The sequence below is a fragment of the Oncorhynchus mykiss genome, chromosome 2 (assembly GCF_013265735.2).
Source record: "Oncorhynchus mykiss isolate Arlee chromosome 2, USDA_OmykA_1.1, whole genome shotgun sequence".
Lineage (NCBI taxonomy): Eukaryota > Metazoa > Chordata > Actinopteri > Salmoniformes > Salmonidae > Oncorhynchus > Oncorhynchus mykiss.
In genome coordinates this window covers 33,803,440-33,816,909 of record NC_048566.1, presented here as the reverse complement: position 1 = coordinate 33,816,909, position 13,470 = coordinate 33,803,440, and the positions used below count along the sequence as shown (strand labels likewise).

The following is a 13,470-nucleotide window of genomic DNA, read 5'->3' as shown; positions in this document are numbered from 1 at the left end:
GTTGTGAAGTCCGTGTGACAGAGAGAGAGCTAGGCCTGGGCTGCATGGGATAATGTTTAAAGTCTCCTTACACACACACACACACACACACTGTACACACACACACGTACGTACTGTACATACACACACATGCTGTGGCGAGGGTGGAAGGGTCCCATCCGTGTTGTCAACAGGATGAGAGGTGAAGCAGAGTGATGGAAGCTGGGGCATTGGCCTCCTCCAGGGCTAGCTGTGGGATTTCCTCCAGAGAAGATAGACAAATACAGACCCATATACATAGATTCCATCCACCCACAATACTGATAAGTGGAAAAACAAGACAAGATTAGTATTGCATTGAGTTTCCTATCCCACCCTAATGTACCCCTTTCAATCCTGATTTGTGTCTACGTTAAGTGCTCCTTCTTTTTTTTGGTCACACAGGCCAACAATTACATTAACACGGCTCATATGTGATTTATTAATACATTATTTTCATAAATCCATAAATACTTCATTTCCAAAGATTTCTCTGTGCAACCATTTCAGAGATGTATTACAGAATGTGGTGTATGTCTGTATCGTGTATGACTGAAGTGACTGTGGCTGAAATGTGTTGTTCCTCTCTCCCTTGCTGTGTGGGCTGCTACCGCAGGTTGGAGAAGAGCCAGTCAAACTGTGCTCCCTACTGTCTGCAGCTGGAGCAGTGTCTGTCTACTGACCAGGTGCCCACCCCTGAGCTCATCCAGGGCTATGTGAAGAAGGTGAGCCTCAGATAAGGCCCTGTCACATTACTGAGACGAGCTGAGCCAAGCCAAGCTGTACTGAGCTGGCCAGGTTAGGCGGTTAGGCATCCACAACTGTGCTGAAAAGGACATCGATGTGAACGAAACTATTAAGCCTGCACAGTTTTGTTCAGGTGGCGTGATAAGTGTGAAAAGGGTATAGTGGACTCAAATCACAGACACAACTGACCAGCCTATAAGTCCTAAAGGCGCTGTGGGCAAAAACTATCTGTTGGGTTTCTTCTTTATCTTGACTTGCTTTCCACAGCCAGTAGACGAGACGGTCCTTCGTTTTAATAAAACATTGGGGAGTAGAAATGGGTTATCAATTCAGCCGGCCAGTCGCCTGAGGACCTGAGTTTCATTCTGACCTTCAAACTATCGGCTCCTGGAGCACTCTCTCTAATATCTGGAAAAATAGGAAATATATAGCCTATGTAGAACTGGAAAATGAAAGTCTTTACAGAGGGCTGCTCTCATTCTGCAGTGAGGACATGGTAACACTAACCACTCTCAAGCAAGCTGATGGCCATAACCATATCATGTTAGGAGATATCACAGGCGTCTATTAAAAGGAAAAGAGACTTGTTATTATAAATAGCAATGTAACAGAAACAGGACGTTTACCTGTTTCTCTGACCTGAGCACGTGCAATACACAGTAGTGTGATTCTCCAGTCAATGCGGACCATTTCAAAGGCTATCCATTACCTTCACACCCGAGTCGACCCACATTAACACACACACACACACACACAGTAGAAATGATCCCTCTCCCTCATTGACTGGCAACGTTACCCTCAAATGAGATACAATATTTTTATTTTCATCTTGGCAATTCCATTTTGCAATTTGTCTGGGAATAAAAATGTGCAAGTGCTGAGCGAACGTTCAATAGATATTAAACAATGGAGCTAGGAAACGATGGGACTGTTTTACAATTTCATTTCATAGAGGATAACCTGTGATATGGCACCCATGCTGATTTGATTTGGATTCTCCTGGTCCCCGGTTGCAGATAGCAGAATGTACTGCCTCTGGCTGGATCTTATGACAGAATGTGAATGGAGAATGGCATCATTAACACTGCTTGACAGTTAACATTTCAATTTCATTTTGATGGAAAATCCCAATATTGACATAGAATGCCAGATGACAATGAAATGGGAAAAGCAATGCTTGATTTGGGATGCAGTCCTGCCAGGGCTGGAGCCATTGCAATCCAATCAACTCTAGTTCAATTTGAATGGCTGATGCTGGGAAGAGGGGTGGAGGGAGGGGGAGTGCCTCTATAATTATATGATAATACCAGGTATGTAAACAGTTCCCCTAGAATCCATTTGGTTGATAAAATAGGGAGTAAATGGGGGAAATTCAGGGGAAAAAATAGCTATGGTTCTATAATGGTATGACTTAGCAATGTGTGCTTATGTTCTAGATTGTGTTTCAAGATTATCACACATTTTTTAGAAAGTCCATTGAGCACTAGCTCCAACTTTGATCTTACTCATGATTAGCCATCATGATCTTAAATAACAGTCCATCATAACAGAGCACACCGTATGAAAGGTTGGTATTATTAAATTGTATTTGTAAAAGTCAGGTCGTCCACGGATCTCTCTAAGGCGGTTGTTTTCTATCTGTCTCTCCAGCAGATCCAGGATGCTGCAGACCAGGGGGTCATGTTTGTGGGCTTCATCCAGGAGCCGTGTGGGTTACGAGGTACCCAGACCAGAGAACCAGAGACGCCCTCCCTCTCCCTCCACTCCAGCCCCAGCTCCATGCTAGGCTCCCTGAGCAGCCGAAGCCCCACTAGCCCCCGGACCAATGGAGAACCAGGAGCCCAGGAGCAGGCGATGGACACTGGGGCTGATGAGGGCCAAGGCTCCTTATGTAAGGGTGGGGAGGGGGAGGACCAGACTAGGGACACTGTGGGGAGTGAGACCACTGTTGGGGAAAGCAACCATGATGGGAGGTCCTCTCTTCCCATAACACCATCCACAGAGAGCAAGCAAGATGATGATCAGGATGTTATAGTGGAAGACACACTGACACACAACAATAACAAGACAAACGTCATAGAACTGAAGGAGAAGCCAAGCCGTCACCCTCAGCGAGCCAATGGTGAGTATTGTCAGATTTCTATTCGTTACTATGTAATTGGATTTGTATAATGTATGCCAGGCAAGATTCAACTTGAAACCGCATAAATGGTTCTTAAATTTCCTCAGACTGTGGTGCAGCATAAAGTTGGATTAAATTAGCATATTTCAGAATCTTAGAATACCAGATGGACAGCTCTTCTCTTCTCTCACACATTCTCTTTCAACCCCAGTTGGAAAACATGTTCATAAATGTGCATCTGTGTTGAATGCTCCCCTCTGTGTGTGTGTGCATGTGTGCGCCCATACATACTTGGCTCCCGGTAGACAAAGCACCCTGGTCCATCTGGACGTCCCTCAAGTGTGTATTGCAGTGAGATAATCCCCCCCCCCCTACCTCACTCAGCCTCATCCCTCCTCCCCAAACCAGTGAGATAATCCCCCCCTACCTCACTCAACCTCCTCCCTCATCCCCAAACCAGTGAGATAATCCCCCCCCCACCTCACTCAGCCTCCTCCCTCCTCCCCAAACTAGTGAGATAATCCCCCCCTACCTCACTCAACCTCCTCCCTCATCCCCAAACCAGTGAGATAATCCCCCCCTACCTCACTCAACCTCCTCCCTCATCACCAAACCAGTGAGATAATCCCCCCCCCCACCTCACTCAGCCTCCTCCCTCCTCCCCAAACCAGTGAGATAATCCCCCCCCCACCTCACTCAACCTCCTCCCTCATCCCCAAACCAGTGAGATAATCCCCCCCTACCTCACTCAACCTCCTCCCTCATCACCAAACCAGTGAGATAATCCCCCCCCCCACCTCACTCAGCCTCCTCCCTCCTCCCCAAACCAGTGAGATAATCCCCCCCTACCTCACTCAACCTCCTCCCTCACCCCCAAACCAGTGAGATAATCCCCCCCCCCTACCTCACTCAGCCTCCTCCCTCACTCAACCTCCACAGTCTACACCACCACCACGGCATAGCCAGCATTGTGTGTGACCATGTGCCAAGTACCCTTGTCCTCTTCGCTAATTCTCTCTGCTGAAATTGACTCAAAGTCTCAGTTCTGGGTGACTTTGCCCCCATAATCCTCCTGAACAGCAGAATGTGGAACAGGGAACAGGGTCACAAGCCAACAGTCAGAAGTGAAACTGGGACTTGAAACCGACGTGCTCTAAAATAGCACCAAAGATCGTTGAGGTTATTGAAACTAGTGCTGAGAACATTCCTGTGGGATCACAGGTGTGAGAGGAGGAAGTGATGGTATAAAAAGAAGACAGAGATTGGACAAACATCACAATGGTCACTCACATTATTGCCGTTACCTCTTAGAAATGAAGCAGTATGAAGCTAACCACTCTCCAACTAAGAATCACGTTGCAGAGAAAGCTGGTCTACATGTTGGTTTGAGCATGTATTCATTATGAAATGTTAGTCCTGATTAAATCAGTGTTGAGGAGGGTGGATTAGCAGAACAGATGCTGTCATGTTCAACAGTGGTTCTGTAGAGTACACATTACCAGTTAGGATTATGGGGCCTGACCTTGTCACTTGGACAGGCATCCATCAGACCAAACTTTAAAAGGAGACCCATTTGGAATGTTGCAATTGCGTTCATGCGCTCGTTTACTCTTTAGTCGTCAATCTTCTCAAATGATTGGACCACACAAGGTATCGTCTCATAGCAGGTCTGTCATTTCCCATGCGACTGTGGCCTGGCAGGTCTCAATAGCCAATACACCCTATTGTTTGTGTTATCGCCATCCGACTCTCAGGGCAAGTCGAGGGCGATCCTAAAATATTTGTTTAACTTTGATGCCCCTGATGCTGAAATTGTCGAGTCAGTTGCGCTTTGAAGTGGTCATCATGTGGGAACTGATCTGACAGGTATGGACCCTGGGTTATCTTTATCTCCAGATTACCGTAATTCAGATTTAACCTAGCAAATGGAAATAACCTATGCCGCAAATTGTTCTAAGTGTTGTTGTAAAATGTATGTTGTACAATTTACCACGATTATCTCATCTTTAAATGAGTTCCCATTGAGCTGTCTGATTTAGTCAGATGCATTAGTGCAAGGTTTCTGTCAGCTATGCATAAATTATAAACGGTCTGTGACACATTGCAGACGCAGAGCATTTAGTGGGATGGTGAAGCTAGCAGTTCCTCAGAACCGCTGGCCTTGAACGAGTAAACATCAACTTTAATATCATGTGAAAGCCTCATTTAAATTCACTCTTTTGGGGGAAAACAACAGAACAATTAAGATTAGTGGAGCGACTTTGTTGTATTGACTTGGCTTGGTTTTCAATAAGTTTGTAGTTTTTCCAACGTATGCAGGGAGAGTTGTGATGCATTATTGTCATTCAGTTGTCATTCTGGAGCTTTGAAGAGTGGAAAAAAACGACAGGATTTGGGGAATTTGGTGGCCAGCTGTCACATCAGTCAGACGTGGCAGAAAGGAAATGGATATAAATGATTCATTCTTCCTGGGTGTCTGACTGAATGACTGACAGAAAACCAGAGCAACTGAACCATGGTCCCCTCTGATGCACTCTGTGTGTGTGAGGCGTGCGTGCATCTTTTGTGAGTCTTCGTGTGTGGGAGTCTAACACATTCTGGCCCTCCGTCTGGTTCACATGGGAATGGCAGATATTAGCATTAAAAAGAGAAGATTATGCCGCACTTCATTTAAATGGCTGCTGCTAAAACAACAGTCCATCCAAATTTGTAAGCATTGGTCCATATTAAAGGACCAATTCAATTGAGGCACAAGCCTTTGGTACGGGATTGTGGGAAAATGATGATGAGTCAACTCTGTTATGTGTTATTAATCACCTCTGTTATGGGGGTATGAGTCAACTCTGTTATGTGTCATAAATCACATCTGTTATGGGGTATGAGTCAACTCTGTTAAGTGTTATAAATCACCTCTGTTACAAAGTAGCAACTCTGTCGCGTTATGAATCTCTGTTGCATGACATGTTTCATGTCAGCACTATCTAAAGAGATTGAGATTGAGTGTTCTGTGTTCTCAGGGGTGGAGCTGCTAGCCCTGTTCAACCACCCAACTGACAGTGAGGGCCAACTGAAGTACTACACTGTGAAGGTACCGCTGAGGGTTCAACTCCGTGACGAGGGGGTCAAAGGGGTGGAGGCCAACTGGCTGGATCACATGACCCAGCACTTCAACAACGGGGCCTCACTCGTTGATGGATATTTCCACCTGGGCAACGACAACGGTAAACAAACTATCCAACGTCCACTTTGTGTTTTTACTCACATTACATTTCAAGGTAACATCTGTTCTGCTATGGTATAGTACTAGCAAAGTAAACTCAAAAAAAGAAACGTCCCTTTTTCAGGACCACGTCTTTCAAAGATAATTTGTGAAAATCCAAATAACTTCACCGATCTTCATTGTAAAGGGTTTAAACACTGTTTCCCATGCTTGTTCAATGAACCATAAACAATTAATGAACATGCACCTGTGGAACGGTCGTTAAAACACTAACCGCTTACAGACGGTAGGCAATTAAGGTCACAGTTATGAAAATTTAGGAAACTAAAGAGGCCTTTCTACTGACCCTGAAAAACACCAAAAGAAAGATGCCCGGGGTCCCTGCTCATCTGCATGAATGTGCCTTAGGCATGCTGCAAGGAGGCATGAAGACTGATGTGGCCAGGGCAATAAATTGCAATGTCCGCACTATGAGGCGTTTAAGACAGCGCTACAGAGAGACAGGACGGACAGCTGATTATCCTCGCAGTGGCAGACCATGTATAACAACACCTGCACAGGATCGGTGCATCCGAACATCACACCTGCGGGACAGGTACAGGATGGCAACAACAACTGCCAGAGTTACACCAGGAACGCACAATCCCTCCATCAGTGCTCAGACTATCCACAATAGGCTGAGAGAGGCTGGACTGAGGGCTTGTAGGCTTGTAGAAAGGCAGGTCCTCACCAGACATCATCAGCAATAATGTCACCTACAGGCACAAACCCACCGTTGCTGGACCAGACAGGACTGGCAAAAAGTCCTCTTCAATGAGGAGTCACGGTTTTGTCTCACCAGGGGTGATGGTCAGATTCACGTTTATCGAGACCTGTACTCTGGAGCGGGATCGATTTGGAGGTCCGTCATGGTCTGGGGCGGTGTGTCACAGCATATCGGACTGAGCTTGTTGTCATTGCAGGCAATCTCAACTCTGTGCGTTACAGGGAAGACATCCTCCTCCCTAATGTGGTACCCTTCCTGCAGGCTCATCCTGACATGACCCTCCAGCATGACAATGCCACTAGCCATACTGCTCGTTCTGTGCGTGATTTCCTGCAAGACAGGAATGTCAGTATTCTACCATATGGCCAGCGAAGAGCCCGGATCTCAATCCCATTGAGCACGTCTGGGACCTGTTGGCTCGGAGGGTGAGGGCTAGGGCCATTCCCCCCAGAAATGTCTGGGAACTTGCAGGTGCCTTGGTGGAAGAGAGGGGTGACATCTCACAGCAAGAACTGGGACATCTGGTGCAGTCCTTTGTTCTGGGACACATTATTACATTTCTGTTAGTCACATGTCTGTGGAACTTGTTCAGTTTGTGTCTCAGTTGTTGAATCTTGTTATGTACATACAAATATTTACACATGTTAAGTTTGCTGAAAATAAATGCAGTTGACAGTGAGAGGACTTGAGTTTAGTTATGGAAAGTACTCAGTCATTTTTTCATCCCTCTGTCAAACCAATTATTTTGTTCCACAGTAGTAAACAATGTAAACAATTATTAATAATAAGACAAAGGAAATGATGACTTAGCTATTGCCATAATGTCTCCATATCATGTCCCCTTTCAAACTGTCCAGTCTGTGCTGCTGTTGTTCTGGTAGTGTGCTGTGCTACTCCTCTACTGCACATTGCACTCTGCATCTAGACCCTGGGGCATGCCACTTAATTCTGATGGTGACGAAAAACCTAAGCTTGAGTAAATAAGAGTCATAATTCATTAATCTCCTAAAGTGAACGCATCAGCGCCTCTGAAACACAGATAATTAACCTGATGGCAAATGAGTGCCTCCTTGCATATTTTCTCTCTTTAGAATGGGGTAATGAACCGCGTTATTATAATTCCTTTTTTCTAGTAAGTTATTCTAATATATTTACCATTTTTATGTGTGGTTAAGATACGCATCTTTTATTACAGAATGAGTGTATTCTAAAAATAAATATTGGCTAGGCCGTGTTCTGTATTGATCTGGAAAATGTCAGCTCCCTATCAGAAATAGCTTGTCAAGTATACTGTATCGGGAACAGCCTGTCAATGCATGCCTGCCAAACCCTTTTCAAAACAGACAAGTTTGTCTAGGTGAACGTTGTGTTCGTGTGACCCTCTTGGGAACTGTGAACGGTAGGATATCAAAGCCAAGGCAACATCATGTGTTTGTTGCTAATTACATCAAAACGGAGGAGCGTCTGGTTTTAACAAGCCTGAGAACCCATGGCCGTGCAGACGAATTTAGCACCTCTTTGAGATCCATTTGTGAATACATTAGAGCATGAGAAGAAACTCTTGTCCCTGGCGCTTCAGACCGTCTCCTCTCTATAAACATCAAGGGCATTCTGGGACGTGAAGCAGCACAATAAAAGATGTAGCGTGTCAGTGGCGATGACACTCGGTTTGATTGGAGATTATAATGACAGTCACAGCAGAGCATCAGAAGTGCAAAATAAGTGTCTCTGATTGTCATCATGTCCCCTGTGCAATACAACTGTGTACCAGTACACTGCATGATCTTCTCGTGCCTTGTTTTTTTTTCCCTTTTTTTTTCAATTTCCCTTTTGATGTTGTGCATCTACTTTCCCGATGTTCTCCCACTTTCCAAAACATCACAGGCCTACCAAAGTAACCGCCAGTGGAATATCCTATATATGTAACAACCCTAAAACAAGCCAAGCAAATTTGGTTAGCGGTAGGCAGTTACCCCTTTTAGGTTCTCTTTAAAAACAGAATTAACAACGCTAATAACTATACATCTCCCTGTACCTTCTAGTTACAGAGGAATCATCTCTCAGCAATGTAAAGTTTCCCTCCATTGTTCTGAACTTGTTTCGCTGTTGTTTACTCCTACAGTCCTACGCCTCTTCGAATACATATTCATGACTTCTCCCTGCTCGGCTGGCCTTTTGCTAAACCCGGCGCTACCTCCCGATTGTGGCCGGCTGTCGACAACCATACCAGGGGAATACCACACATACAGTCTCTCCTCCTGCTCCTCTGCCCTCGCCCCTGAAGAGATGGGTTTCCATGGTGAAGCTCACTGAGGAGGTGGGGCAGTGGGGGGAATAAGTCCTGTTTAATATCCCAGCGTGGCTAGGTGGGATGGAGGCGGGAGACTGGTGGGAGTGGGTTCAGAGAGGAAGAGACCTCTCCGGCACGGAGGGTCGGATATTAGTTTGTTATTGAATTTGCAGATCGTTGCACTGGCAGGCGGCTCCTGTGTAACGTTAACGGCCCCGCCACCCTGCGGCGTTATGAGAGGGGGGCATTAAAGATTTATGCCCAGCCCAGCGTGTCAAAACGCCCTTGCAGCCCTACACGGCTACGCCACAGCTGGAGTTCTGAAGGGGAGCGGTTTGTTTACTGGTGAATTGACACTAATGGTGTTGATGGGAGGTGTTTTCTTTGTTACACTTAGCTTACGCTATCTCCGCCGCGACAATGAGGATTTGTAGCCGGCACTGTGAAACATTTGAGCTATTCATATGCATGACAGCTAGCATAGCGCTTGGCTTTCTATATTCAGGCAAAGCCGGTGGAGAGAGAGAGAGAGAGAGAGTTCCACAGAATATGAAATTCCAATAAGGTATTACTTCAGAGTGAAAAGAATTTGGAGGAAAGTTGTGCTGGCAATTTTTATGGCCAAAGATTGGTTGTGCAATAGGGCTTGAAGGCCTGTGTGCGTGTGTGTGTGTGTGTGTGTGTGTGTGTGTGTGTGTGTGTGTGTGTGTGTGTGTGTGTGTGTGTGTGTGTGTGTGTGTGTGTGTGTGTGTGTGTGTGTGTGTGTGTGTGTGTGCGCGTGCGCGCGTGCGTGTGCGTCACTGTGAGCAGTGGTGGAAAAAGTACACAAAAGTAAAGAGACCTTAATTGAAAATGACTCAAGTAAAAGTGAAAGTCACCCAGTAAAATACTACTTGAGAAAAAGTCTATTAGTATTTGGTTTTAAATATACTTAAGTAACAAAACTAAATGTAATTGCTAAAATATACTTACGTATCAATAGTAAAAGTGTAAATTATTTCAAGTTCCTTATATAAAGCCAACCAGACGATGTTTTTTTACAAATATGCAGCAGCACCCTCCAACACTCATAATTTACAAACAAAGCATTTGTGTATAGTGAGTATAGTTCAGTCTGCCAGAACAGAGGCTGTAGGGATGACCAGGGATGTTCTCTTGATAAGTGTGTGAATTCCAAATGTAACGAGTGCTGTTGAATGTCCGGAAAAATGGATGGAGAATGTAGTGGAGTAAAATAGAATGTAGTGGAGTAAAAGATGTAAAAAATAGAGTACAGATACCCCTAAAAAAACGACTTAAGTAGAACTTTAAAGTATTTTTACTTAAGTACTTCACACCACTGACTGTGAGTGTGATTTTGAAAGTATATGCCTTTGTGTAAGGCAAGGTACATTATTCATGTCATATTCCTCAAAACCCTAGCTACAACCAGAAGTCTGCCCGGTAACCACAGGTACATGGCTCCCAGCCTCCAAACCTTTGGCTCATAGGAGGAAAGCCCTGGCCAATCAACACACATTAGTAACCCCACTCTTTCTATATCTCTCCTTCTCTCTCTGGATGCCTGCCTGTCCCGTTTTAAAATATAGATAAGCTGTCACAGCCCTCCTGTTCTCCCCGGCAGTGCTAAGCACACATGTTTAAGTCATGTCAGTAACAGACAGGACTTGGGGCAGGGTCATTCGGTTGCTTCTGCGGTCAATAAGGCTTTAGATTCCTCTCCCTGTTTTTTACTCCTCTGTGTCTCTCCTTCAAAGTCTATGTCAACCTAGCATCAGTCTTTCTCACTTAGTGCCTGTCTTCAGTCCACTCCCCTGTCACTGGCTGTCACTGGGCCCTAGTTAGGTTGATGCTCCGTGTCAGTCGGTGTCACGACTCACGCCGCCATTGTCACTATCTATCAGTACGTCTGTCACTCTTTGTCTTTCAATTCACTCTCTATGTGTCGGAGATAGTATGAGCACATCTCACTCAGTATGTTCAACCTCAGGTGCCTGGAGAGGATAGGCTAGTCGATGAGATTACATTGTCCCATTGCAAATGAACATGTGTTTCCCTACAAGCTTCTGTTTTGCTCACTACATTGTCAGTCAAGACTCAACTCAAAATGTTATGCTGTTATTTGTGTTGGCACTACATGTCCCCCAAACCTCTCAACCCCACAATGCCTCAGTGTCTGGCAGCATCATGCCAGGAGGCAGTGTGTTTCTCCTAAAGCAAAGGGACTCAATCCCTGTGTGCATCTCACCTGAGTAATCCAAGTGCATCGGCAGGCCAACACAATCTCCAAGAGGGCTTTCCAATTACACGCCAAGCAGGGAGACGTCTGATGAACAATGGATGGGGGGGTGTAAAGGAGGGGTAGGGTGGAGGAAGGATGGAGGGAGGGAGGGCGGGAGAGAAGGGGAATGAACAACGACAATGTCTGTATTTGAAAGGAGCCAATAGATGTCTGAGAGATCTTCAATTGAGCTCGTCCAGCAGCCTTAAATGGGTTCTCTGGGGGGAAATAAAGGACCCTGTCATCCCTCCCTTTCCAGCCGGCCCTCGTTCCCCCATTATTAGAGCAGAGTAATGAAATGTGGAGTGTCTCATGGTGGAGCCTGGGCCGCACCAACTCTATTAGTGTGTAAATGGTACAGGAGTAATGAGAAAGCACTCAGACCAACTGAGAGCCCTGGTCTGAAGGGCAATAGGTTCTAGCACACTGCTCAATGGAATCAAAAGAAATGCGGGATGGAGAAGAAGCTCACCAATGTTCCTATACCAATAATGCCCAAACTGGGAATGTTACCCTTATCCATGGGGTTCAAATGAAATGGAGTCTACAGAAAAGCATGTTTATGGTTTATGTCCCTGATAGTCTAATAGTCCTTCCATGTAAATATCTACAATATGTGAAGCATATCATTGTTTTCAGATGAATCGTGTTATGCTTCAACAATCTGTCCGTAATACCTGTCTGTTCATCTATAATCTCTCCAAGCTTCTTCCCTGAAGGAAACATTCTTCTCCCCCTGTCTCTTGTTCTGTCATAGCTACATAATCCATAATCCATAGCCCTTGCTTATACAAATGGTCCATGCTGCAGCCCTGCCTGGTAATAAATGGCCCAGTGTGTGTGTGGGTTGCTGGTCGGCTGCATAATGTCATTAACTTCCCTCTCCTCTTGCACAGCCTGGAGGCCTGGGAGCCAGACAGACAGACACCCTCCATTCTGTAAATACTAACTCCTTCATGGCCTCCCTCTCCATTTTCTACAGATTTGCAGCCTAAATCAGTGGAAAGCGTCTTCATCTTCCAGGAGGGGACGGAGGGCGGCGACCAGAGCGTGACCACCACGTACGACGCCATTGTTGTGGAGCAGTGGACTGTCATTGATGTGAGTGGGCTTTTTACATGGCTCGGAGTGTTTTCCAAGGTTGGAGCGGTTTGTCCTTACATTTTACTGTGAGAGTCATCATATGGAAATATTCCCTCTAACCATGGTGGCTATGGCACATGTGTCATGGTGGCTTGTCTTATCTGCAGCAAACAAGCCCTTATCTGGCCAGCCATTAAGTCCCCAGTTTGCTCAAATCCAAGTTGGAAATGGATTTCTGTCTACTTCTGAAGGGTTTGAGGCTTCTTTTTTCTGTCTGTGTGTGTGTGTGTGTGTGTGTGTGTGTGTGTGTGTGTGTGTGTGTGTGTGTGTGTGTGTGTGTGTGTATCACTGTCAGAGTTTGTAGTTTGAGGCTGTCGAAGTGTGAAAATATACTTATGTCCCCTAAATGTGACTGGAGCATCGTCCAGCTCAGAAAGGAAGTCGGCGCACAAAGACAGAATTTAACCCTCGACATCAAAATGCTCTTAACCCTTTAAAATGACTGAAGAATTCAGACTACATAATATTCGCCGCCTTAAAACGTCATGTTTGTCAGTGGCCCACACCACACAAAAACCTAGGCGCTTGTGTCTTGTGAAGGTTATACACCTGCGCCATTTTGAAAATCGTGGAGTATGTAGGTATCTTTATGTCAATACTGTGGTAAAGATACTGCAATAATGTCTTTATTAAAGATTTAGCAATTATTTTGTCAACCACTGAGAAATAACATGGATTTTATATACTTTTTTTAGGCACCTTTGGAAGTTCATTGAAGGACAAAGCAACAATGTGTAACAACTTTAGATGTTTCACATTATAGCTCCAATGGATCCAATCAAAATATGCTGGCCAGGACTTTATCAAAAGCAATTTTGCTCCACTTATCGCTCCTGAAGTTAGCTTGATAACACTACTTTACAAAGGATGATCAAACTTCATT

At 45.2% G+C, this 13,470-nt stretch overlaps 1 protein-coding gene across 2 annotated transcripts in view; it reads left to right on the top strand.

Moving 5' to 3' along the window:
• LOC110487899 (raftlin) overlaps positions 1-13,470 on the top strand; it is a 71,573-nt gene that overhangs the window by 33,856 nt on the left and 24,247 nt on the right. Inside the window, exons 4-7 of one of the 2 annotated variants that reach the window (XM_021559825.2) lie at positions 635-743; positions 2,419-2,887; positions 5,905-6,108; positions 12,427-12,545. In XM_021559825.2, coding sequence (XP_021415500.2) covers positions 635-743; positions 2,419-2,887; positions 5,905-6,108; positions 12,427-12,545 — 901 coding nt within the window. Of the gene's footprint in view, positions 1-634; positions 744-2,415; positions 2,888-5,904; positions 6,109-12,426; positions 12,546-13,470 lie in introns of both variants that reach the window. The other variant, XM_021559819.2, reaches the window with a different exon arrangement.